General features: G+C 48.9%; 6 protein-coding genes and 2 non-coding genes across 8 annotated transcripts; 6 read left to right on the top strand and 2 right to left on the bottom strand.

Annotated features, from left to right (window-relative positions):
* The first annotated feature begins 908 nt into the window (after window positions 1–908).
* GGS25DRAFT_168578 (Cnl2/NKP2 family protein-domain-containing protein) lies at window positions 909–1873 on the top strand. The gene is made up of 2 exons (XM_049256540.1): window positions 909–1452; window positions 1513–1873. The coding sequence occupies exons 1-2, from the start codon at window positions 1156–1158 to the stop codon at window positions 1774–1776; spliced, it is 561 nt and encodes a 186-aa protein (XP_049118597.1). The 5' UTR covers window positions 909–1155; the 3' UTR covers window positions 1777–1873.
* A 6-nt stretch (window positions 1874–1879) lies between these two features.
* Window positions 1880–3018, bottom strand: GGS25DRAFT_168567 (uncharacterized protein). Its single transcript, XM_049256539.1, has 3 exons — window positions 2575–3018; window positions 2092–2506; window positions 1880–2035 (listed from the first exon to the last, which is right to left on the bottom strand). The coding sequence occupies exons 1-3, from the start codon at window positions 2885–2887 to the stop codon at window positions 1963–1965; spliced, it is 801 nt and encodes a 266-aa protein (XP_049118596.1). The 5' UTR covers window positions 2888–3018; the 3' UTR covers window positions 1880–1962.
* A 495-nt stretch (window positions 3019–3513) lies between these two features.
* Window positions 3514–5949, top strand: GGS25DRAFT_168688 (CENP-Q, a CENPA-CAD centromere complex subunit-domain-containing protein). The gene is made up of 3 exons (XM_049256542.1): window positions 3514–3665; window positions 3713–5578; window positions 5727–5949. The coding sequence occupies exons 1-2, from the start codon at window positions 3663–3665 to the stop codon at window positions 5474–5476; spliced, it is 1767 nt and encodes a 588-aa protein (XP_049118595.1). The 5' UTR covers window positions 3514–3662; the 3' UTR covers window positions 5477–5578; window positions 5727–5949.
* On the top strand, window positions 5684–8112 carry GGS25DRAFT_168607 (uncharacterized protein). Its single transcript, XM_049256541.1, has one exon. It carries the CDS (start codon window positions 6275–6277, stop codon window positions 7616–7618), a length of 1344 nt encoding a protein of 447 aa, XP_049118594.1. The 5' UTR covers window positions 5684–6274; the 3' UTR covers window positions 7619–8112.
* A 914-nt stretch (window positions 8113–9026) lies between these two features.
* On the top strand, window positions 9027–9098 carry GGS25DRAFT_t28. Its single transcript has one exon. It is a non-coding gene; the product is annotated as a tRNA-Arg (tRNA).
* Window positions 9099–9151: 53 nt separating this feature from the next.
* GGS25DRAFT_t29 lies at window positions 9152–9257 on the top strand. The gene has a single exon. It is a non-coding gene; the product is annotated as a tRNA-Leu (tRNA).
* A 5228-nt stretch (window positions 9258–14485) lies between these two features.
* Window positions 14486–16270, top strand: GGS25DRAFT_480131 (uncharacterized protein). Its single transcript, XM_049260055.1, has 3 exons — window positions 14486–15177; window positions 15249–16097; window positions 16143–16270. The coding sequence occupies exons 1-2, from the start codon at window positions 14586–14588 to the stop codon at window positions 15806–15808; spliced, it is 1152 nt and encodes a 383-aa protein (XP_049118593.1). The 5' UTR covers window positions 14486–14585; the 3' UTR covers window positions 15809–16097; window positions 16143–16270.
* A 1730-nt stretch (window positions 16271–18000) lies between these two features.
* GGS25DRAFT_519119 (uncharacterized protein) lies at window positions 18001–20016 on the bottom strand (the record flags this gene model as incomplete). The annotated part of the gene is made up of 4 exons (XM_049263646.1): window positions 18001–18047; window positions 18108–18923; window positions 18986–19550; window positions 19633–20016. 4 exons carry the CDS (start codon window positions 20014–20016, stop codon window positions 18001–18003), a joined length of 1812 nt encoding a protein of 603 aa, XP_049118592.1.
* Between the last annotated feature and the right edge of the window lie 4687 nt (window positions 20017–24703).

Below are 24703 nucleotides of genomic sequence, written 5' to 3'. Positions count from 1 at the left end.
TTAGAGCCACACTAGGAGCTCTTAGGGCCACACTAAGAGCCCTTAGAGCCGCCAAAGAGCCCTAGAGCCGCCAAAGAGCCCTAGAGCCGCCTGGGGTCACGCTAGTAAGTGTCACGTGACTGCTCCCGAGACAAATACCAACATAACTCTTCAACCACGTATCGCCCCAAGGTGCAGCCGGTATCAATCAATCAGTAATTGAATTCTCTGTTAATCAAATTTGGTTGCATGTTTGTAGCTGGATGTTTCAGGGAGTTATTCAAGATTGAAACTGTTGAATAAGGTTTGGCTCCAATTGGCCCAAGGGCTCTTAGCGTGGGCCAAGAGCTTCTAGTGTGCCCCTAAGAGTAGTCACGTGCCTCCCGGGCTACCACCTATTTACCTGAATAACTTTCCGACCACGAATCGCCTCAATTCAAGACCTACATCAATCAATCGGTAATTGAACGCCCTTTCAATTGAATCTGGTTGCATTGTGATGCGACATGTGGTTGAAGAGTTATTTGGGGGGATGGGATGGATGGTTTAGATGGGCCCCTGCTTTTAAGATTTAGTGGACTTATAGGATGTACAATACCTAATGGTAGTGCACCTAAGGGCCCGATAGCAAAAATAGGTAGTGCACATAGCAAACCTCAATATTAAACTTAATAATTATTATAATTATCTTTTAAAGTTATGTTTATAATTAATTAATAATTAATTATGAATTTTTCGTTTTTGAAAAAATAAACCTTAAGAGATAAAAAGTTGAACCCAAGTGCCTAAAAAAGCAGTTGAGCCCAAGTGCCTGTTCGAATGAGGTATAGTCGTCGGCCCAAAATGGGGGGAGTTTGAGGTGATCAACAGGGGGGCACTTGGGTTCATGTACATCCTCGTGTATTTGTACAATCATCACCAATTAATTAGGGAGGTAGGGAATAGGTACCTACCCGTATTTACCTAGCAATTACCTACTATCACATAACTCAGCCAGCTCATAACTCAGCTACAACATCATTGATCAATTATTTAGAGGTGCATACCTATGTATTGTACATACAAACAATTTTACTCTGAACAGGCTATATGCAACAAACACAATCAACACCTGGCAACTTATCTTTCTTTTCCCTACATGTCTAGTATCATACCTACACAATTAATTCTTCCACTATGGCAACTAACGAGGCGACCATTCTGCGCAATTACCTTCTCCTTCCAGCCCGCTTACCCACTTTCATCTCCTTACAAGATTTCACCTCCTTGTTCCCCAAATCACAACAATCATCTCCCCAAATTCGTGCCCTCTACCGAGATCTCCAACAACAGCGGAATTCTGTAGTTGATGGCGTGTCTCAGAACATCGATGCACAAATCAGGCAGGGCAAAGCTCTACGCCGAGAGGTGATCAAGGCTCGGCGAGAAGCCGAACTTGAGGAGCAAGACGATGAAATTGAAATTGAGCGAACGGTACAACTTCCTTTACTAATGAACCACCTTGAAAATGCCACCGCTAATTGAATTTTCTAGTTATTCGGGCCGACCTCTAGCACACTTCAACCCAAGCAGCATACCTTGCTCACCATCTTACCTGATATGGACGGAGCTGTCGCTGATATAGAGCGAGAGATATCGGCCATGGAAGAGGAAGAAGCCGCCCTCCTCGAGTCTATTAAACAAGTTGTGGGCAATATGAGCGATCTACGATATGGCCGGTTCGGGAACCCCAAGTTGAAAGACGACGTTCTCGATGGCCTTCGGCGCATTGAAGATGTTTGCAGACACAAGACGTGATCAACGATGCGCAACCTCATTCATTAGACCACTATATGACTATGTCACCCTGACCCAATACTGCGAAAACGTGACCATACAGTCCTTTTCTACCAACAGTCCAGAACCCTGAGCATATCATCCGCATTTCCCCATAACCATCCAGTTTCCATAAGATATCCCAAGTGTTATCTAACAGATTCCAACCTATCTTCTAGGGGCGGCCTGACCAGCAGCAGCCGGGCGTTGGCCACCTGCTTGTTGGGTCATTCGGTTGGTCCTGTTGGACTGTTAGTCAACTGTTGTCTACATTCAGGTTACGCCAAGTTAACTCACATCATAGTCCGGCTGAAGATGGAAACAAGAACCATGAACGCCCAGCTAGGGAGAAGGTTGAAGGCATACAGAACCCATCCAAGGGGGGCAGCGACACCATTCTTGGCGAGAGGACCGTTGAAGGGATGGAAATATCCGTCATGCAATTTAGCAGTGGATTTATAGCCCTCCTTCTGTAGAGCATCGATGTCATCAGCAGTGACAGTTGTCATGTTGAATCGCTTGGTCCAGATGTCGACCGGAGCCGGTTCGGGTAGCATCTCGAAGATCCAAATGGCGCCAACTGGGGCCGACCATGAATTGCAAAGAACAGGCTGATCCTCGCAGTTGAGCATAGCAGTGTGCGGGGCACCCGGTGTAACAGCCCATTTCGCGGCAGTTTCGTTGAACGCAGCCTCGACGTTGCCACAATGGCCTAGTTAAGGTTAGGGGCATAAGTCATATGCGAGCCTCACAATGAGCTCGCGGAATGTAGGATCTTACCAAAGCATGTCCTATTTCCACCGGTGATAAGGACCCACCACTCCTCTGGTGTTGTGCTTTCAGGCTTGACGGGCCCGTACAGAGTATCCTTCCAGCCGCTCAAGCTCAACACGTCCATATTCAAGGCACCGGCCTTAGCTTCGGCGGCAGCGACGGGATCATGTCTGTTAGGGTGAGGGATCTTGGAGGCAAACTTGCCCAGGTAGGTCTGCGCCTGGCCGAGGTAGTTTTCAAATTGAGCTTGATACTCAGGGACATCTGCTGCTGCTAATAGCGGCAAGCTAATGATAGCTGAGGCTGTAGAGAATCGCATATTGAAAAATAGTAAACGAGATGTGGGATAGGTGTTCAAAAAGAGCTCGAGCCTCGTAGTGGATTTCAAGCTCAGAGGGATAGTACAGAGTAAGCCACGGAAGGCCGGAAGGATGATGTAATTGGATAATGTTACAATTTAAATTGAGGATGATATAAACAAGAATGAAGGAATTACTATGTATATATTTTTATAGTTAAACTGAAGCTCAACGCCACGGTGTTCTCCAGTCTGGCACTTGGTCAAGTAATAGTGTGAAGAGCTAAAGTTGTGGAAAAAGAAAAAAAAAGTTGGTAAGCGATTGACAGTCAATGGGAACTCCACGCAAAGGAGCCCCAGGACGCGTTCCTCCCCCAATAGCTGCTTCCCCAGATAAGATGAGCGACTCCATCCTTGCCTTGCCAAGATTTAAGGCTCCACCTTGTAGGCGGCGCATTTAATTTGTTGACTGAGCTAACCAAGTACGTACCAGGTAAATCCCAGCCTTTTCAACTTCAACTTTGACTCGGGAAGTTCTACATTGGGCAGTAGCTTGCACTTCCACACCATGCTCATTAGCCACAGCTTAATGCGATAAGGCATAACGATAACGATAAGATTGAATGTGTTACTGTATGTATGTAATGTACACATTACGTACCTAAGTACTTATTATATGAACATTAAACATCTGAAGACATCATTGATTCAAGGTTCAACTTGATAACAACTAATACATAGTAGTATATCATACCAGTTGGCGATGCGGTAATAGGTTTTAGCTAATTCAGAAATAATGGTTTGTGAACTTCCATCATTTAACTCTTCAGGACTAACCATCTCCAGGCGCCAGAGACTGCAAATCAGAAGCGCAAGCGAGGCCGTCCTACAAACGCGTCGCGCGATAATATCGACGCGTCGGAATCCCAGCTTGGACTTTCGACACAAGATCAGCCAGTTACAGCACCTGAAAACTCCAGAGATGCCGATGTAGACGGAGCTTCACGTCCCAGGAAGCGTGGACGCCCATCCAACGCTGGAACCTCCCGGATACAGCCTGAGCCCGAACTCAAAGTTTCACAACCACAACAGACGACGAGGAAGCGCGTTCCCCTGGCAGTAGTACACACAAACCACGGTGGAGGAGGCAATCAGAATGCGGAACGGGAACCAGAGCCAGAGCTAGACCCTACACAGCCAAGAAAACGTGGTCGGCCGAAAGGTTCTCGAAAGAGCGACAACGTTGGAGAAGGCGAAAAAGATAGCAGGTCAAACCCAATAAGCGAAAACGCGCCAAAGAAGAAACCCGGTCGACCTCCCAAAGAACCTCAGGGCTCCGAAGACAATCAAGCTGAAGCAAGTGAGGCAGACGACGAAAACGAGGGTAACTCGAGCCTCCTCCGACGAAGCGGTCGAGTTCGCCGGTCTCCAGACTTATTCGGCAAAGGGGCACGAGAGGTGGTCAACATTACCATTGAAGAAGCATCAAGTAACCAAAAGTCTAAGGGGCGTGAGAAGACAGCGCATCCCCAGACGATTGAGATAGAAAGAGAAGCCAGACCTCAGCCTAAGAAAAAACGAGGTCGCCCTTCTCTCAATAATCATGTGATTAATGAAGTGGAAGGAAATACCAAGTCCAAAAACCAGCCCAAGAAGAATGCCGCACCGCCTGGGAAAGAGAAGCGGAAGAAGTCCCTCGAACAGCCATCGCAGGAACAAGATGCTTCTATACAAGAAGATAATCGTCCTGGAGCGAATAGGTCTCGTCAAGCCAATAAAGCAGCCTCGAGATCAGGAAGACACAGACAGTCGTCTGAGGCGCAGGACCGGTCATCGTCTCCAGATTCTGCTGGCTCACCACCGCGGTACCGCCACCTCGCCACGCGCACACGCAGAGTCCCTCGTAATGTCATCGAATCCAAATGGACACCCCTTGAGGCGCCAGCTCTTTCCAGTGTAGCGACGCTTTTGCAATCCACCTCCAGACCTGTGCTTCTACGCATAAACAACCAACAACGGCACTCATACGCTACATCAGCACTGAATGCTGTCAGCAACCGCCTACGCTCCAAGATTTCGCGCGGCCTGCCATTTCCGCCAGCGACCACATCAACGCGGCGCGAAGAGGAATTCGAGTTCGAGCGCACTATCTCCGGGATCCAGAACCTCGAGTCTCAGCTTGATCCGCTACTGCACAGCGTTGAGCTCCTGCGCCGCGAAAAGGAACGCGCCGAGAAGGAGCTAGACCACGAGTATAAGGTACTCAGTCGTCTCGGCGCGAACGCCCGCGCCGAAGCCAGGGAGAGGAGAGACCAGATGAGGAAGATGCACGTGCTGGTCCCCGAGAAGCCGCCCACTCCTTATTCTGACGACTATACCGGCGGGGTGGAAACTGCGGCGAAGGGAAGCGGTAGGGCGTTTGCTGGTCTCGTAGACGAGGAGCTGGCCGGTCTGGCGGGGCAGATTGCGAATCACATGGACAGCATGCGAGGGAATCTGCAGCAGATCGATGGCGTCGTGCCCGCTATAGCAAAGAGCCAGGGATTACTGAGAGCAGCGTTGCAGTCTCATTTGGATCGCGAGCAGTTGGAAACCGTGATACTTGGCTAGGTGGTGGATTAATAGCCTAGGTAGAGATGATACCAGGATTCTTATTCTCTGTCGAGATGAATCGAGTAATGTTAGCCCCTGGGCTCTGCGCGCTCATCCAGTGTAGGTTAGTCAACATGAGTTCCAACCATCTTGCACCATGTCAAGCATGCTTGAGTCTTACGGACTTATGGGGCATAAGTACCTACATACATAAAGTAGACGCAAAGTAAAAAGTGTAATCAGTTTATTTGACGTTAACCAGATCCAGGTAGCACGATCTGAATGTCTACTTTGATCCTACACACGCCCAACAAAGCCTAAGTAACGACCATATCTCCACCTCATAGCTTGGTGTTGTACAGAACCCAGGAACCGTACCTAGTAGGGATTAAACAACATCCCTTCACACGCCCAGTCCCTCTTTGACAAAGAGACAATCCTATTATGACTAGAATCCGACATGTCAGAATCGACCCGAGATTCGGCTTTGTCCGTTCGACGCAGCTCGTCCCACGGCTTTGTTGGAACAGTAAACCTTCACGCCAAACACCATACCCTTAGATGGTCGTACAGTACGCAGAGGCATGCTCGTGGCGGGGGAGAATATCCTATATATATGGGAGCGCCACTGAAGCTAAACAGTTTTGGTGATGCACCTCCATGCTACTTACAGCAGAACAGCAGCACAGACTCGCTGAGACTTATATTGCAGTTCTCGTGTTTCGAAAATTCTTCTTTTCACACTTGGCTGGCGGTTATTTTGGTTTGTACCTAGGGTAAAAGATAATAATTAATAGAAATAAGACATTTTCTACAATGCATATGCATATTAGAAGAAAGTCGAAGCCGGCCAAGGAGCCTGCCAATGGACAGCTGACATATCGTGATGTCGACAAATACGGAGAAGGCGAGGTCGTGGCCTACGACCACGAGTACACAGTATATACCGAGGGCACCGGCAAAACTGTAGAGCCCGTCCCGTGCTGTGCGGCACTGGACCACATACACCCTCTATCCCAACACCCAGTGGGAAGACTGTGGGCTGCGGACAGTTACAAGGGCTGGGTTTCCGAGCCGGAGTTCGGCGAGGAATCCTCGCCCTTGTCGGGGCACTTCACCGACAGCGAGACTAAATACCAGCGCAAAACCGTTCGCTTCGCGGACGGAGGCTACCCAGGGGAGGAAAACCCCTGGGCCGAGCTGGTGACGCGAACTGGCGAGGGCGCCAGGGAATCCCGTCGCCATCGCGGTCCGGAACAACGAGGACGAAGAGATGCGAATCAGACCCTGGATCAAGCTATGCGTAATCTGGAGCAGGACACACGGCCCCTGCATATAAACTCTACTTTGGATCAGGCGATGCACGATCTGGAGCAGGATACGCGGCATCTGAATATGTCGGCTCGACACCACCACGAACGCCGCCGCCACCACCAGTCGCACGAGGCGTTCGAAGAAAGCCGTGAAGCCCGACGGTCGAAATACCGGGATGATGAGAAATCACACTACCAGTACCGACACCCGCAGTCTCGCGACCCGGAAGAAGGTCGAGGCGTCGAAATACCCTCGCCGAGGAAAGAAGAAGTTGTAGACCACTTGAAATACAGGTTTGAGCCGAACCGCGCGGTCTCTCGGGCCCCTCCTCCCCAGTCTCCTCGCGAGCCAGTGCCTCATTCTCCGAAGTCCCCGCGATACCTACATCAAAGCCAGCACCAAAGCCAGCACCGGTCACTGCACATCCCCTCTCGGGGCCATCACGAGCCAACGCCCAAATCACCAGCATCACCGCGGCACCCGAGCCAGAGTAATCAGCGTCACGAGCTCCAAAGCAAATACCGCGACCCCCTCCCCTCGCCAAGACGCCCCACGGTGCCCGCCTCGCTGGCCCAGAAGCCGATATCGAGGGATGCCTTCAACGCGACGCTCCGCATGATCAACGCCAGCTCCGCACTGCCGTCGCACGAAGACCTCACCGGCGACGAGATCAGCTCGACGATCGTCGAGGCGCACAGTCATCACCGCCCTCATTACAATCATCACCGCCCGTATATGGCGCATATACCAGAGCCATATGGTGGTGGGAGGGAGAGGAAGGAGTTGACTTTTGTTGAGTTCTTGAAGGCGAAGGGGGGGCGATATGAGGAGGAAAACTACCGGTAGGCTGGTAACAGGCTAGCCGGCGGTCGGGAAATGGAAAGGGGGCATTATGCTACCTAGGCGCTGGCGTCTTACTAGGTGCTGGCGTTTTTTAAAGGGGGAAAAAGTTTGGCGGGGGTTTTTTTTGGTTGATTCCTTCTGGTAAGAGCGAGAGAGAAAGATATGTTTTGAAAGAAATGGTGAAAGTGATGAACTATCAATGTAGTGTGCTTGCTTGTTGTTTACTACCTACTTAGGTAGGTATGTTTGTTAGGTATGCTTGATAGTTGTTTAGTAAATAAAATCAGTAAGAGTTGAATCTTGAATCTTTGGTTGAATGTGCTTGTCTGGGTTAAAGTGAAGTATTGGGTTAGTAATAGATACCTATACCTATCATATGGTCTATAGTGAGGCTATTCGCCACGTGGAGTTAGTTGTTCGACATTGTGCTAAACCAACGTGTTAGGCCCGCGTAGGTACTTAGCTAGTCAGGCTGGCATCACTTTCATAACGAACCTCACACAGCATTCGATGAGGCTAGATGCAGAGACAAGGAGGCATACATTACATTGTCGCTACGGTAATATAGAAAGCAGCCCTCATGATCAGATACGCATAGATCATAGATCACAATAAAACGACCGTGCTTACCTGCGCATGATATTTATACTTGTCTGATTCGTGGTGAAAGAGGGGAGGTAAGAGGATGTTTCAAGATGGCGCAGCTGTGACAAAGACATTTTGAGCCGCATACAATGTCTGTCGCCGAACTATTGTCGGTTGCGGGAACTTCCGAACAAAGATGCACCTTTAAATCGGCGTTACTATTACGTAGGTGTAGGCGGTTTGTGTGGATTATATCGGCGATCGTCAGATATTTTGGTGGTTGGGGATCGGCTTGACACAGCTCGTGACTCGACTTTAGTTTTGATACTACTAATAGTATAAGACAGCTGACAAAGGTTCACCCGTTGGCCATGCTGCATCGAGCCATCGACTAAAGCCATGAAGACTAGGTAGCTAGGTCGATTCGATTCAGGAAAATATCAGTAGTACTCTGACCGGGGATGTCGGCGGCGACCACGATAATAACGGCCCGGGCCACGCTTTGTCGCCGTTCTACTGGTCTAAGCACCAAGCTCGTGAAGTTTTTAGATTCCATCAACGCCACTAGAATTGTAACTGTTTGGCTACAATGAAGAGTTTGGAGTTTAGAGTGCTTACATACATACCTAGGTTAGATACCTACTATGTAGGGTAGCAGACAGTGGTAGTACGGTGAAAGTACTATGGCGCTAGCCCCAATATAGAGACGCTACACAGTTCGCAATCCAGCAACAACTAAAGTTAAGCTACCTACCTAAGTTAGGTATATAATACATAAAAACATCACCCATTTCAACCAATCAGCCTTAAGAGGTTCTCGATTCAAGTCCTGCTGGCGCAATGGTAGCGCGTCAGACTTCTAATCTGAAGGTTGCCGGTTCGAGCCCGGCGTAGGATGCTGATGCGAGAAATTAAAAACACCTCTTCTGGCAACATACATATTCTTTCACTGGGAGTTTGGCCGAGTGGTTAAGGCGTTGTGTTTAGGTCTTCTCCTTTGGGAAACCTTATAAACCCGCAATGGGAAACCGCGCAGGTTCGAATCCTGCAGCTCTCAATCTTTTTGACTTTTTTGATACTTTGATACTTTTTTCCCTATCGATAGCGACAGCTTTTTGACCTGACGAGATCACGAATCACAATAAATGCTTCAATCAGTAAGTACCTAATAACCTAGTCACCACACTACCTATATGACACACGGACAATGAACGAGCATCTTCGAAACGCCCACGTGGATTAAAAATGAGCAATGCCATAAGGTTCAGTTTAGTTATTCTTGATTTTGCATTCCCAAGTTGGTTGCCAAGATCTGGCTAAGATGCTCACCAAGAAGCCGCAAACCGACGTCCTTCTATTTCCTCGAGTACATGAATGCGCCAAGTAGAGCATAAGGTTCTTGGCTACTTTTCAATAATTGAACTCCAGGATAATCCTATGCTAGCTCATCAAATGGATTGATTAGAGCGAAGATCTACGACTTGAAGGCGAGCATCCTCGAGAAGACCTAAGCCGGGAGAGGAGGCACAGGATTTGTGTTTATGGGAGACCGAGAAAGGAATGCGCCCATGCCAGTCCCTGGTCAAAAGTTTGGTGTCAACGGACCTCGATCGAAGCTAGGGGTTGTTCGGTCTTTACCAATATGCCATGGCTCTACGCTTCTCGTGGATGCATAGTCTTATTCCCATAAGAGGAGGCATGAAAGGTACGGGTTTGTAATCTTGAACTATGTTCGGAGTAGCACGCAGTATCTCTACGTACAAGTGTACGGTGACGCTGGCAGAAACCCGAGGGCCCGTAATAGCTCCGTTTGTTCGTTTGCCCAGTGCCCCGACCATGTCCTCGCAAGCCGGAGGCGAATGATATATTCATCTCACATTACAGGAAGGCATTCGAGCTTACCAAGAGACAAGGAGATACTCCAAAAAAGAGACCTCGACCGAATCGACAACTTACCTTCTTCCTAGGCTTGCTATTCCCGCCGCATCGATCCATGGTTGATATGTCGAGGACCCTTACCAACAGATACGCGATACAGAGCTCCACACCCCGTTCATGCGACGTCATAATCAACTACGAGGGCTTGAGCTTATACGAAACTCGCCAAAATTGCTGATTAGAGACCACCTCGTAACGCTAGAAGCATGTCTAGGTACTAATTGCTCGGTGGGTATAAGCCTGGCATCTTCCTTGTTGGTGAAAATCAGGATACAAGGTTTTATAAATTTTAATAAAATGGGAGGAGCCTCAAGTACGTATGTATGAATAGCTTCATTTTATAAGCATACATACCCTGGTACTGTGTTGTGTAAGGTGCTTGCTAAAAAAAAAAAAAAAGAAAAAAAAAAAAAAAAGGCAAAAGGGTGTGTGGTAGGATTGAACCCGCACCTTTGGGCGTCCCGCAGTGGTGTTCGTTCTGAACCCGCACTTTATAAGGGAGCCGCATGGTGGTGTTCGCACCTTACCACTGAGCCAACATGGGTGAAATCCCATGTTTCTGAGTTCTCACCCAGGAAGTGATAGAATGCTGTTTACGGGGACCTATAAGTTTAACTTCGGTAGGATGGCGGGTAACGAGGTAGGGAGCTGCAGTTGTGGCCTTAAATATGAGGCTCCTTTTCTTCGCTTGGTGTGTACGTGTGGGGCAGTTCAATGTGGAGGTGGCATTAGCACTGGGTAGCTCTGGAGGTACCACTTACCTGACACGGTGCTGGCTATATTCTCGAGTTACTCCAGGGAATGCCAAAACTCGTGGGCGACTTGGGCCTCTTCCCGCTCCTTAACTCTTGTCCAAGCCATGATCTATCATGGGGGGTATTATCGGGATGAGCGTTACATCTGTGGGCGCTGGAAGGGGGTGCTTGGGACTAGTGAGATCTTCGTCTTCCTCGCATAGATCATTGACTTGACTCCCGGCCTTTCAGCCATTTTCCAAACGAGACACTCAGGCTGGCTCCGCGCCTCCGATGAGCTTTTCCACGTGCTCGAGATGAAGTCTCTGGTCGGCCCCGATCCCGAGGGTCTGTCATATTGTTCCGGTACAATGTTTTCCTGGTATCTTAAGGCTCTGTTCAGCAGCGTTAGCCAGGATGTCGTCAACACGCAGACAAGGACTCCGTTCTGGCGACCTCGAGAAGTACGCCCGTGCCGCCTATTATAAGCAGTGCGCTTTCTACCACCAGCGTGACCAGCCCCTTTACCACCATTGACCAGTTCTAACGATAAGACGAGGCCCCCAAGAACCCCGAAGTGCCCATCTGGATCCTTGCCTGCGACGGCGGCACCATTGTCGTCGGCCAGTGGACTTACGGGTACTACATCATGCCTTTCTCGGCCCCCTTTTCTCTCTCCCTCCTTATTTTCATTTTTAACCATTTTTCTTTGACTCCGTGCCGCCTTTCTACACAACTCCCACCCTCCAGTGTATCACCAGCGACTACAGGGCGCTTAACTAGCGGACGGTCGTCTAGATTTAAAGATTTTTGGGGTTAACTAGATATATGCCTACTTACGTGGGCATTATCTCGGACTATTTGGTGGGTCTGGCTGTGAATGCGCCTCACTGACATGCATACCTAGTGCCTAGGCTGCTAGATAAACATCTAGATAAACACCTAGGTACACTATTCTCAATGAATCTTGATCGCTTTGGCTGATTGATCACGCCAGAATTGAGCAACTGCGTTGATCTTCAAGACACAGTTCGACGAAGGGGTCATGTTGGGTGTTTGTGGTGTGCTGATGGTGATCGATGGGAAAATATACGCACGTTCCTTTGCATATTTACCTCCTGCCTAGGACTTATATTTATTATATTTATAAACCATCGCGTTGCTCGTATAATGCTTGGTATTGAACCATAGAGTATCCCGCGCTAATATAGCTCGCGATCTGTAGGATGACCTGCATCCATGGGATGCTATTCAGCCGCATGGCAGCCTATCCTGATTCCAGGGATGTGCAATATTGATGCCTCCTCATACGAAGTTTCATGCCATGTTCGTCTTGTTTTTCCCCCTTTAGCTCCTTGGCGTCTTGACCTAATCTGCTGCCTTTGAACTTTTGTCCTTTTTTTATAACCATTATTTTTTACCATATTTCTACCGAAGCCATAACTTTCAAAGCATCGAAACATTCTTCCATGTACAAACAAACCCATGAACCTTACGTTGCAACGATGAACGGGAGCGGAAACGGAACCGGGGGGGCGGGGTGCCGGTATGTAGATCTCGATGTGACACCTACCCCGGCCGCCTCGTCAGCACCATCTGCTGATCGGCATATGGTAGTATGGTAGCTTAGCTGGACAAGCTTTATTTAGAAATTCGGGGCTTCTGAAGCTGCCTAGCTACCTGGCTCATTGGTTAGCATAACGATCGCTGCTGACATCTTAATCTCTTAGTACTGGTAGCTGAGGGCTGCCAAGCGCACCCAGCCACTGAGGCCGACGAATATGGAGTTCTCGATAGCCCTACGATCCACTTGCGGCAGCGCTGCAACCGCTATCCTTCGCCACGCTATTATTCACAGGTTATGAAGGAAATGATGCCCATATTATTATTATTATTATTATTATTATTCTTCTTAATATCATACCGCCTAATGGAGCGGGTGCTCTTTATTCAACTTAAAGATTTTTTGGAAACCTCTTCCGGGAAAAAAAGAGTACTTCGCCTGCTTTTGGCCATGAGTTGGAAGACATCGGGCTATTAACCAAAGGTGAAGAAGAAAAGTGGATATCATGTCGCACATCACAACGACGACGCCTGCTGGGAGAGCAGGTTTCGATGCCCTTCCTCAGTCAAATGCAACAAATGGGGATCTAGACACCCAACAAAATTTCACCAACACTGCAGACCGAGCAGATGAGCCACAACACAACCTAGGAAGCTCACCAGACGATAGTAGTAGCCATTACGATGTTTCTCGTCGACCCAGCCAAGAGTATGAGAGCTCCTCATATTATGGAGATGACCGGTCATTGTCTAGTAGGAGGACAGACTATACTCGGGTTCCTACCGCCTACCAGCCTGAGATGATCACATCTGACGAGTACGTGGGAATCGTATTGGACATAGAACGAGAAAGGCCAAACTACAGGCCATCGGCGTTGAGATGGCCATTCCTGGCCAGTCTCTTAATAGTCATCCTAACCCTCGTTGGCCTGGTGGCGTATGCTCTGCAAAGCCTACCTTTGCACTACAATGATTTCAACATGTTCGATAAGAGAAGCCTCGACTCTTTCGACAACGCCTCGTTGGCCGACTACGCCGGTACAAAGCGCATCATAACCGTCGTTAACATCGTAGGCCGTGCTGATACTACTACGGCTTCTGGTGCCACTACGGCTTCGCAATCGCAAACCATGCTCTTTGACACCTCCACGCCAGCAAAAGAGAACTTCGGAAACGTCGGCACCCAGGTCGTCACGGAAATAGCCAGCCCCTCCAAAACGACGACGATGGCACCCTTGCCCACCGACCCCCAATACTCCAAGGACGAGACCGACTTCGGTAAGGTCGGGCAGCCCGTCACCATCTCGGAGGCGCCGCCGGCAGAGACGTCCCTGGGCCTCCCGGCCACCACCAACCACGGCAACGCGGGCACCGTCACCATTTCCGAGACGGTCTCCCACACGACGGTCCAGGCAAAACCCCCTACCTTCGTGGCACCGCCCGCCACCACGCTGACGAACTCGGCCGGCGTGCCCACCGCAACGTGGACAGAGACCCCGGAGCCCGTGTCGACGCCGCAGACGACGACGCTCACAGACTGGGAAGGCCGCCCCACCGCCACGCAGGAGACGCACGTACTCCTGACCCCATCCGTGACCGTGGAAACGGACTCAGCGGGCATCCCAACCGCAACCGCAACCCTCTTCCCCGTCCTCCCCTCCCCGGACACCGACGACAACGACAACGAAAACGGCTCCGACACCAGCACCAGCGTGATCGTGCGCACCTACTCGATAACCTACGGGCAGTACTTCATCGGGATGTTCCTGCCCACGGTCCTCGCCATCGCCCTCGCCATCCCCGTCCGCATCCTCGACACCAACGCCAAGCTCTTCCAGCCGTGGCACGAGCTCGCCACCGCCACCCCCGACGCCGGCGCCCTCGGCAAAGACTCCCTCTGCCTCGACACCTCGGGCTGGCAGTCCCTCCTGACCTCGCTGCGCTCGCTGCTGGGCGGGCAGGCCCTGCTCTTCCTCACCTCCTTCCTCGTGCTCGTCTCCGCGGTCCTGGTGCCCGCGTCCGCGGAGGCCGTCGCCTTCGACCTGCGGGGCGCGGGGTGCGTGCGCGGCGGGGGGTCCGCCGCCAACTGCGCGTACGTGCTCAGCGTGTTCGACCAGGCGGCCAAGGCCACCGCCGTGCTGCTCGCGCTCATGGCCGTCGCCGTCGTCCTCGTCCTCGTCCTCGTGGTCCTGCGCCGCTGGAGGTCCGGCGTCGCGACGAACCCGTGGAGCATCTGTGGCGCCGCGGCGTTGGCGCTGAACCCGGAGCTGAGGCGCTTGCTTATCGGTGCTGGTGCTGGTGGTGGGAGTGGTATTGGAGACGAGGCGGCGGGCGTGCCGAAGGGGATGCTGGAGTCGGTGCTGGCGGAGCGGCGGTTCAAGCTGGGGTATTTTTACGGCCCGAACGGGACGGTCGAGTACGGGATCATGCTCCATGGGAAGCTGCCGAGGGGGAATCGGGAGAGCTTCCTCTCGGACCAGTATGATGATCTCAAGGACCCGCTGAACCAGCCTGCGCGCACGGAGCCGAAGCAGCACTTGCCGTTCCTGATGCTCGGGATTGCGGGACGCGTAGTGTTCTTGTTTCTGTTGTGCGGCCTTTTGGCTTTGATACTGACGTACGCCAACACGGGGGGCAAAACGGCGTTTGAGGATTTCATGGACAGCGAGTCGTTTGGTGTGCGGTTCCTTTTTACCAGCGTCGGTGTCATCATCAGCTTTTTCTGGGCCGGGTTCTTTGGCAGTAAGTTTTCCCCCTTTTCCCCTTCCCTCTTCCGTCTTTCCTCTAGCTCGAACTAACCCTCCCCCCCCCAGGCATCGCAACCCTAAGCCCCTACCAACTCCTCGCCAAATCGCCCCAAAAAGCTCACCGCTCGATCCTCCTCGCGCCCCCCACCAACGCCTTCTCTGGCCTCTGGTCCGCGATCCGCCGCCGCGACCTCTTCCTCGCCATCGTCGCCTTCACCTCGATCCTCTCCGAGTTCCTCACGGTGGCACTGAGCAACATCCCCTTCCGCGTGACGCAGACCTTCCTCGCGCACACCGTGTGCATGTGGCTCGCCGTGTCGATCCTGTGCGTCATGGTGCTCGTCGTGCTCGCCTCCTTCTTCCTCCTCGCCGCCTGGCCCCACATGCCCGTCGACCCGGGCACCATCGCGGGCGCCATGTACTACGTCTGCGACTCGTGGATGCTGGTCCGGATGGAGGGCTTGAGCACGCTGAAGCGGAGGGATCGGGATTGGCGCGTTAATCAGATGGGGCTTAGGTACGAGTTTGGCGAGATCAGGGGCGCGGACTCGGGCGTTGTGAGGGTGGGGGTGGATGCGTCGACGGCGTCGATGGCGGCGGCGAAGGGGACGAGTTGGGCGCTGTGAGTGAGTAAAGGACTGTATAACTGTATAGATGTAGATACCATTTTCATTTAAGCTGGGTAGCTTGCACAACATAATGTCAAATAATCAAACATATCCTGTGCTGTTATGTTCGTCTTGGAATATTAGGTAGGCATGCGACGTTACTATCACGCACCTACCTGCCGCTCTATAACCACACCCAGGTACCCGCCAGCCTTGATCCCGAAACATGATCAGTACCTAGTACATAGTTACCTATGCTCGTTTCGCCTAATACGATACAAGGTGCCATAATACCTAATATTGAAACCTAAATAAGTCAGAAAGAAAGGCAACTGAAATAGAAAGGACTTACCTATATCCCAGGTACCTATCTAACTAAAGCTCCTACAAGAACGATGCCTCAGCAGGTGAGATGCAAAAGCACCATACCTTGTTCGAGCCCCCAAGGCGAGCTAGAGCGTCGTGCCTAGGTCCAGTCAGTTCAGTCCTAATTCAGCGAAAGACCAACGAAGAATATGTAGGTTCTGTGTGTATACCTATATATGATAACATAAGGCACATAGATTCAAGAGGCGTCGTCAGTTGGTTTATAATGTTTTTTCTTCCAAGGTTGTTACATACTTCAGCAAATACATCCATATCAAATGAAACATGTCACTAGAGCCCCCTGCCCCTGATCTATAAACACACACACACACACACTCTCTCTGTTTCACACCTAACGGTCCAGACAATTTCTTTCTCGGGTACAAAACCTGCGTCACATATTCACTCACTAACAACTTTCGAGTATCAAGTTAAAAACGATCAAGTACTTTTTCTGTATTGCAGCAGAGCGCCTATAGCGAGTGTCTCTCCTCATTCCTTGACTAATCCCTCCTCTCTCACCCAGGAGACAAAAGTTCTGAGCCTCCCCGCAACCTCCCGAACGAGAACGTATCTCCATTGACGGTTGAGACTTGCCAGACGGATAGCAGCGAGTTTGAATAACGCAGAGTGGAGGTCGCAAATATCCGATTAAGGAGGAAAAGACGAAAAACCAAAAACAAACAGCTTCAAAACAGCTTCGATCAATGCGGCCTAAACAACCATATACAAATGCAAGTAATTTTATCAGATCTTCTTCTTGTGTTCCGTCTCACCTCGTTCTCTGTTCTGTCCTCCAGTGAAAACAAAGTTTCCTAACTCAGCAACGAAATTTTTACTCTTGCTGTCTTCGTCTTCATCGCTTCGTTCGTCGTTTCCAATCGCTCCGAAGCCATGCTGGCCCCATCGCCAAGGACGTCCCCGTAGATGCTCTTCGAGAACAGTTTATTAGTTGGGAGTCGCCTAAGCCAAATGGCCGGCCAGCATTGCGTTGCCATCTAGTGATGTGCATGTGCGTCATAACAGCGTAACCATCGTAAAGAGGTTCTTCAGGCTTGACACCTCCTCGGAAGCCGTCAAGACCTCAAGACACCTCAGAGGGTATAGGAGTTTGAGTCGTGATGCCGTGAATGGTCGCCCATAAATTGCTGTATGGTGTATCGAGAGATGGTTCATTTGTCGATCATCGTGAAGAGGGTATTGTAAAACTGGAACGATGTGCATCATTGTTCCCCTTGAACTTTTCTTTTCCATGCAACACTGCAACCTTTCACCATCGCAAACTCCGTGATCTGTATTTCTTTCCCAATCCAGGACGGCCGGAGAAAGTGTAGTCGAAATCGAATAAAACAAGTAATCCAAAATCAAATGTCATATTACAAGACCATATTAGTTCAAAGCAGAGCAAACGAATCATAGGAGGAGAAAAAAAAAACAAAAACATAAAAATGCATGTCGAAGTTTATACATCGACTGAGTGTGCGAGAATCGTGTTGCGACAGGCGCCGAACCGTAGCGTCAGTTTAATGAAGGCAATAAGTCTATGTCATAAGTCGTCTCTCGTTGGGGATATGCTTCTAATGACCGAGACCCAACGCTCATTATCGAGACCAGCGGGGTGAGATACCAAGAAGGTTGAGGGCTTGAAAGATCATTGATACCGTAGTACATCTCTGTTAATCTTGAAACATTAATCCAGGGCATGGCGGCGTGCAAGAGACTAGGGCAGTTGGTGGTTGGATGACCATCATGAGGTGACCAGGTTTTCGTGAAGCATAATATAAGCTGCTCTCTGTATAGGTAACCTTCTCCTACTAGTCTGTTTTTTTCTAAGTTGAGGTGGATCAGTGGAAACGAGCAGTTCCAGAGCTACGGCCTGCGTCGGATGAGTCTGTAAGGCCTGAATTAGCATCCGTGGCAACCAAATGGTGAACTTAAACCGAATACTAACCGCTGCCCCTTTGCATATGACCACGGCTACGCCCGCCGAAACCTTGTCCGGCTTCGCTCCATTCCGGGCCGCGTGGCTGTCGGTCAGGAGCATTGCGGTTGGCCGTTCCATTTGCACCTGGTCTCTGACTTCCAATGGCTCCCGGGGTATCTCTAGCACGCATGTGAGGACCATTGGAGTCATACCCTAGATTCATAGAGTTCATATTGCTCGTCAACAAGGCTTCGGTGCTGGAGGCAGCATTTTGACCTGACGTTGGGGTTAAATTGGGTGGAGTGGTCAGCGAAGTCTGGGAGAAATCACCATAACGTGCTCCTAAACCATTTCCAAGACCAACATAGCTAGAGCCCGAGGGCGCAGGGCTTGGGCTGTGTGTGCGCAAATCAGCAAAGCTCTTAGCTGCTCTAAGATTGTTCGGTATCCCATTTTCGGGGCTACCAGGCAGCTCCAATGTAGGCCCCTGTCTACCGAGGGCATGGTACGCGCTAGATCCGATGCGAGATTCGGTGAAGTCATATGTAGCAGCACGGCTAAGTCCACGTCTGTGATCTTCCCAAGACACGTTCGGTAGTTGGCTTTGCGCGTGGATTGGAGGCGAGTTCTGCGGCCGTTTCATAATCTGGATCTGTCTTCGATCAGCTTCGCCAACGGATCTGTGTTCCAACCCCATATTATGGGCAAGAATATGTATCTGTCGACGCTGCTCGGGAGTCACATCAGGAGAGAAGATGTGAACTTCGCGGGACGGGTCACTCTTAAAGAGAGTAAGCTGTGTATAGAATTCGAGAGTAGTTGGATCGTTCAGGTCAACATCACCTGTGAACTTGTTTAGCAACGGTATTTACAAAGTAACTAATCATCTGAAGGGTAAAACTTACGCAAAGGCGAATTGCTTGGCTGCTTATTGACACTGACACCGAGAGCCTGCAACGCACTCTGCTGGTGCATGGGAAGTGGTGCTCGGTGTTGCTCCTCGAGCTGGCCTCGTTTTTCGCGCTTCTCTCTATCAATCCGGTCGCGCTCATCCTGCGGTAACATCTTCTTGTATTCAACGCGCAACTTTCGACCCATAACCTCTAATCCATTCATCTTTTGAATTACTAGAGCAGTGTCTTCTGCTGTCGAGAAGTTGGCGAACGCGAGTCCACGGAACACGCCCTTATCGAAATGATAGTTGAAAGCATACGGTTGGGGGAGGTTCATGGAAGCCATGAGACCTTGAAGGATTTCCTTTCGACACTGAAATTGGATATTCTTGATGACAATAGCTGTTGGGATGAGTTGTTCCGAGTCGCTGGCTCCTGGGGTAGCCATCATTCCTCGTGTATCCGCTGCGGCACCGGCCATACCTGCAAGATCGTGTTCGTTTCCATTCATCGACATGCTAGGATCATATAACTGAGGCATCGAATGAACACCCAATCCAGATTGGTCGGTCCACGTCTAGAGTTAGATACTAGTCAGCAACTATACTATCCGTAGTTCCAAGTGAGGGAAGAAAAAGGAAGTTGTAGAGATGACTTACCGTTGGAAGAGCGGCCCGGCGATTGACACCCCTGACTGCTAATCTGCCATTACCATTCATAGGACCATTCATTGTGGCAACTCCGCCGTTATAGCCCCAAGTTTGACTATTCTCTAACATATAACCAGATTGCATAGCACTCGGTGCAACTCGATCGAACCTAGACAACGCGTCGTAACCCGAAGCACCACCGAGTCTATCATCATGTCCGTATATGGAAGAAGATTGCATGTGTTGGCCAAGCGACTCGATAGGTCTTTGTCCCGATCGATTACCACTTAGGCTCGAGGGCAGGCCAACGGTGGCATAACCCTGTCTCGACGATCCCGGCGACCGGTTCGTGGTGGACGAGTAGTCGTAATACATATCGTGTTGTTGATTCATGGTTGCCACAATACTACTATTGAGGGCGGGTGCAGCTGCTGCTGTGGGGAGCCAGCAGGCTGCAGCTCCCTTTCTACGCGTATATAGATAGGCCGAAACGCCTGAGTGATATCCGTATCAGATTTCGAGACCTGTTCTACCTTTAGTCTCTACGGAAAGTTCAGTCAGAGACAAAGCGTCGTCAGGAGAAGGAAGAGGTAGAATGGTCGCAAGCTCCTCGCAAAAACACAACTATGGCTTGAGCGTCAAGGGTCGGTAGGTAGGTAGAGGATAGATAGCAGAGAATCAAGTATGTATCGAGACTCGATATGGATGGGATTAGGACGAAGATGTGATGACTGGTTGGTTGGAAAAGTCAGGCAGGATTGACCTTGCAGGGGGAAAAGAATGCAAGAAGCCGAAGGTTTTAGGTTCGGGTAGGACGCCGTCAAGGAAGATCAAAAATATCGAATAGGAGAGGTTCTCGTGTACCAGGTCGCCTAAATGTCCCAAATGTCCCCTTTTAAGATATAAAAGGTATATGAGATATATGAGGTATAAGAAGGTATAGGATATATGAAGATATATGATAGGTTGTCAACCTCTGGAAAGGGGACTTTGGACCTGGTCTTGAAGTTATGCGGTGGAGAAGAATTTGGTATTTGGGCCTGTAGCGAGCAGCGGAAGGGCAGGTTTGATGAAAAAGGCGGCGAAGAAATGCGGGTTTGACCGCAGGGACCCCCCAACCTAGGTAAGTTAGGATTTTCTCTTCTTTTTTTCTTCCTTTTCCTTTTTTTTTTTTTGCTTTGCTTTGCTTTGGTTTTTCTCCCCTTTCAACTTCTTTTTTTGCTTGTCCGTTAAAAAATAAACAAATAAATAAATAAAAACAAGTTTACTTGACTTGATTTTATTTTATTTATTTCCCTATTCCTATTGTTCCTCCTCCACTTCCACCAAAATAAACGAATGTTTAATTCTGGATGCTGGGCTGGGCTTGTTGACAGAACCCTCCGAAAGTCAAATTGCTTTGGCCCACAAACTTTGGTAAGGGAGGGAAAAATAAAGTCAAAGAGAAATAATAAAATAAAATAAAAAGGAGGCTTATGGGCCAGCTGAGTTTTGCGGCGACTTGGTGGAGAGAGAGGCAGAGGCTAAGATAAAAGGCTAGAGCCCAGAGGCTGTGTTCATACGTTCGTACGCGACGCGCAAAATGTTAAGGCCCAATAATCCGATTTCCCACCTACTAGGTACGTAGCCAAGATTGTAGGGGGTAATGCAGTTGGCAAGGGTGTAAATGGGCACTTAACAGTCCACTGGGTGATGGATCAACCGGGGAGCCTTTCGCGATCCTGGATTAGCCAAAGAGAGGGTCTCAGCGGAATGAATAGAATGACGAATGACGACAAAAAGGGTCGACTAGACCAAGTGATTGGGACTGATTTGGTCAGAGCAAATAAGATAATAATAAAGATCGGTAGGCGGACAAGGCCGCGGGATTGTCCACCACTCTAAATCTCTTAGAGGGAAAGCCGCGTGCTAGATTGGGGGTGCTTTGGTTGCTGGTTGCTGGGTGCTGGGTGCTGGGTGCTGGGGACCAGACAATGTGTAGACAGGTAGGTAGGGTCTGGTAGGTAAGGCACTTGGGTAACGCAAGGTAGGGCAAAGTAAACCTGGAAATCAAGTACTTGCAAAGAACAACAATAACTAGCTTAAAGCTGACTAACCTTTAGGGCACTTCAATGTTGAAGTGCTTATGTACGTAGTATGATATGTAGGTGTTTGCCGTTTGAGGGCTTAGGGGGGGTTATCTCGTATGTGAGATATATGTATGTATAAGGCAGAGGACTGGGGTCTGAAGCCAATCAAAAGTCTAGATAGACAATGAGGAGTGATATCCCAATGACCACTGAAATCCAATAGGCACTTTCGGAGAAGCCCGCAAGATGATGAGGAGGAGATCGAAAAACACAGATCCAAATCGATGATTCGATATTGCAATATGTTACCAGGGAGGACAACGTACAAAGTATTGTTGCATGTAACATATATGGGGAAAAGGTATGTATGTAGTAGTTATGTATAGAAAAAAACAGAGAGAGAGAAGACGTCGAGCTAGAAGTTTTTTTTTTCTATACATAAACAGAAGGCATGGAAACTTGGCTTTGGAAAAGTTCCCAGATAGGCCAGGGGCTACGGGGACTAATTGAGTATGGTTACCGTAGATGGATAGTTGACGGGGGACGGGGAACGGGAGAGACGCTAGTACTACTGGTTATTAACATGAAAACAAAATGTCAGAAGCTTAAAGAAGACTCATTGGCTTAGAGGTAAAAAGGAGCTATCCGTGGGTGGGCATGTGGACTGTGCACCAAGACTAACCCTAGATAGATACTAGGTAGCTACTAGGTTGTAGGTAGTTAGCAGTTATCTGTCTAGTACCTACTACCTGTTATGTATTATAAACATGCAGCTAGCAAACTAGCTAGCTACGGGTAACTTGGAAGTCGCAATAGGTGTAATGACTACTAATGACTACCTAGTACTAATGACTACTTTAGATTGTGACTTGTTACCTAGAATCCTCGCATGTCCTCGCATGTTAGCAATACATTGTCGCGACCTTAATTGTTGATAAGGTTACATACGTCTTAGGTATGTCAAAATGCATACGAGATGGAATGAGATTAGGACATTTCGAGGTTGACCTGCACTGTGGTCGGAGCATTAATTGGCCTATTCAAAAGTTGCAGGGGTGCATGGTGCATAGGCCAGCCCTAAGGCCTCCTAACCTTGTATGTCACACAGTGTGGCGCAAGCGGCAATTGTAATTATTACCGTACATGTATGTACCTAATACCACTAATGTAGGTAACTAACATCAATGAATGATTGAACTTGCATTCTATGTAATTTCCAAGTTACTAGTTACCTACTACTCTGTACTACCTACCATATTATGTAGGTTATGTACGTAAATCGACATCATTAGAAAAAAAAACCTCCATTGAAATGTTTCATTGTGCAGAGGGCAATAAAAAAAAAGAAAAGTTCAGACTATCACACGCTACAAAAAAACTACGCAAAAACTACACTATCAAACACCAAACACCCAAATCCATCAAAACAAACACCAACCAACATAAGACTATGATATCAATTATAGCAATGCTGGCTATATTCAACGGAAATATAACAAAGCGCCCAAGATTCGCGAGTCCACACATGCTTACCTACACGTGAGCTCCCCAGCCATGCATATTTACCGATGGCTAGTTAGATCTCTGAATACATCCATGGATACATACCATAATAGTTACCACATACCTTGGTTATCTACCTACCAACCTACATATCTACATAGGTCTGGTGACCTATGACAGCTTATTAGAGGTTAAGGTAGAAGGTAAATATGTAATAGATAGGTATCAATCTCAATTATATGATCCATACCTACACCTACGTTACCTGCTATACCTAACGTATCTTACACATTCCAACCTCCATGGCCTCCATGGTCACAAGCAAAATTACAGAACAAAATAGAAATCCAGCTTCACCGATTACATATAACTATCTATCTCGTCTCATTCCTCGTACTGTATACTTATTAGTTATTAGAAATCGTCACGGGAACAAGGCTATAGAAGCCTCGTGAGCATCTCGCATCACACCCTCGCTCAACTCGCTCCGCTTTTTTGTAATACGTCAAGTGACCCCTATCCATCCATCCAACGTGGTTACATACCTAGGTACCTACTAGATGGAGATATGGACATGTCGGTTACTATACATTACATACCTACTTATACATATACACATATAGATTGTGTATGCACATGTGTAATACATACATATATGTATGTATGTATGTATGTATGTATGTATGTATGTATGTATGTATATACTCGATATCAGTCACGGGAACAAAGGTCGCAACTTGGTCCTCTGCAGGTCTATGATTGCCCTCCCGAGCCGAGTACATATGGATACCTACAGACAGCACTACACATTACACATCTCTTACATATTACATATTACATATGATATACAGTATATACGTTTCTTGGCCGGCGCATACAAAGCATCCCCCAAGGATTCCTCGCATAGAGAATCAAACACAGAGCTGGTAGGAGGGGTAGTAGTAGTGGAGTTTTGATGTGAGTCGTCAGGTTCTAATGGCGGCATACATGATCAATGGCTAGACGTGAAACATGCATGCATAGGTAGCGTCTCGATCGTACAGACCCCCAAAACGGTGGCTCCGATGAGCAGCGAGCGGAAGCATCTACAGTACCGTACTATGGTAGTACTATGATGTGAAGAGGACCTACAGTTTGAAGTCTTAACTACACTATAGTCTATCACCATATTCCCATATTCCCTCCAGGGCTATTCCTCTAATCCCGTGCTATGCCCCTAATGTTACTGGAAGCCTACTGTAAGTTTTCTTCTCATTTCATTTCCAAAGACGGCACCGACCTTGCCGGAGTCCTTGGCGAATCGCACTACTTGCCTACCTAACATAGAAATCTTCGAGAAGCGCCAATCGGATCTAATCAATGTCACAGCCCAACTTTTAGGATAACTAGGTCCGGCAAATGATAAATCTGACTGCCCCCTACGGTACTGGAGTGATGGTATGTACCTAATGCATCCATTTCATGTAGATCACGAGTAGTTGCATTGCAGACCCGCTGATCAAGGTACT

The sequence above is a fragment of the Hypoxylon fragiforme genome (genome assembly GCF_022984875.1).
Source record: "Hypoxylon fragiforme strain CBS 206.31 chromosome Unknown GGS25scaffold_3, whole genome shotgun sequence".
Lineage (NCBI taxonomy): Eukaryota > Fungi > Ascomycota > Sordariomycetes > Xylariales > Hypoxylaceae > Hypoxylon > Hypoxylon fragiforme.
The sequence above is the reverse complement of the archived record's forward strand: the minus strand, read 5'-3'. Positions and strand labels throughout refer to the sequence as shown.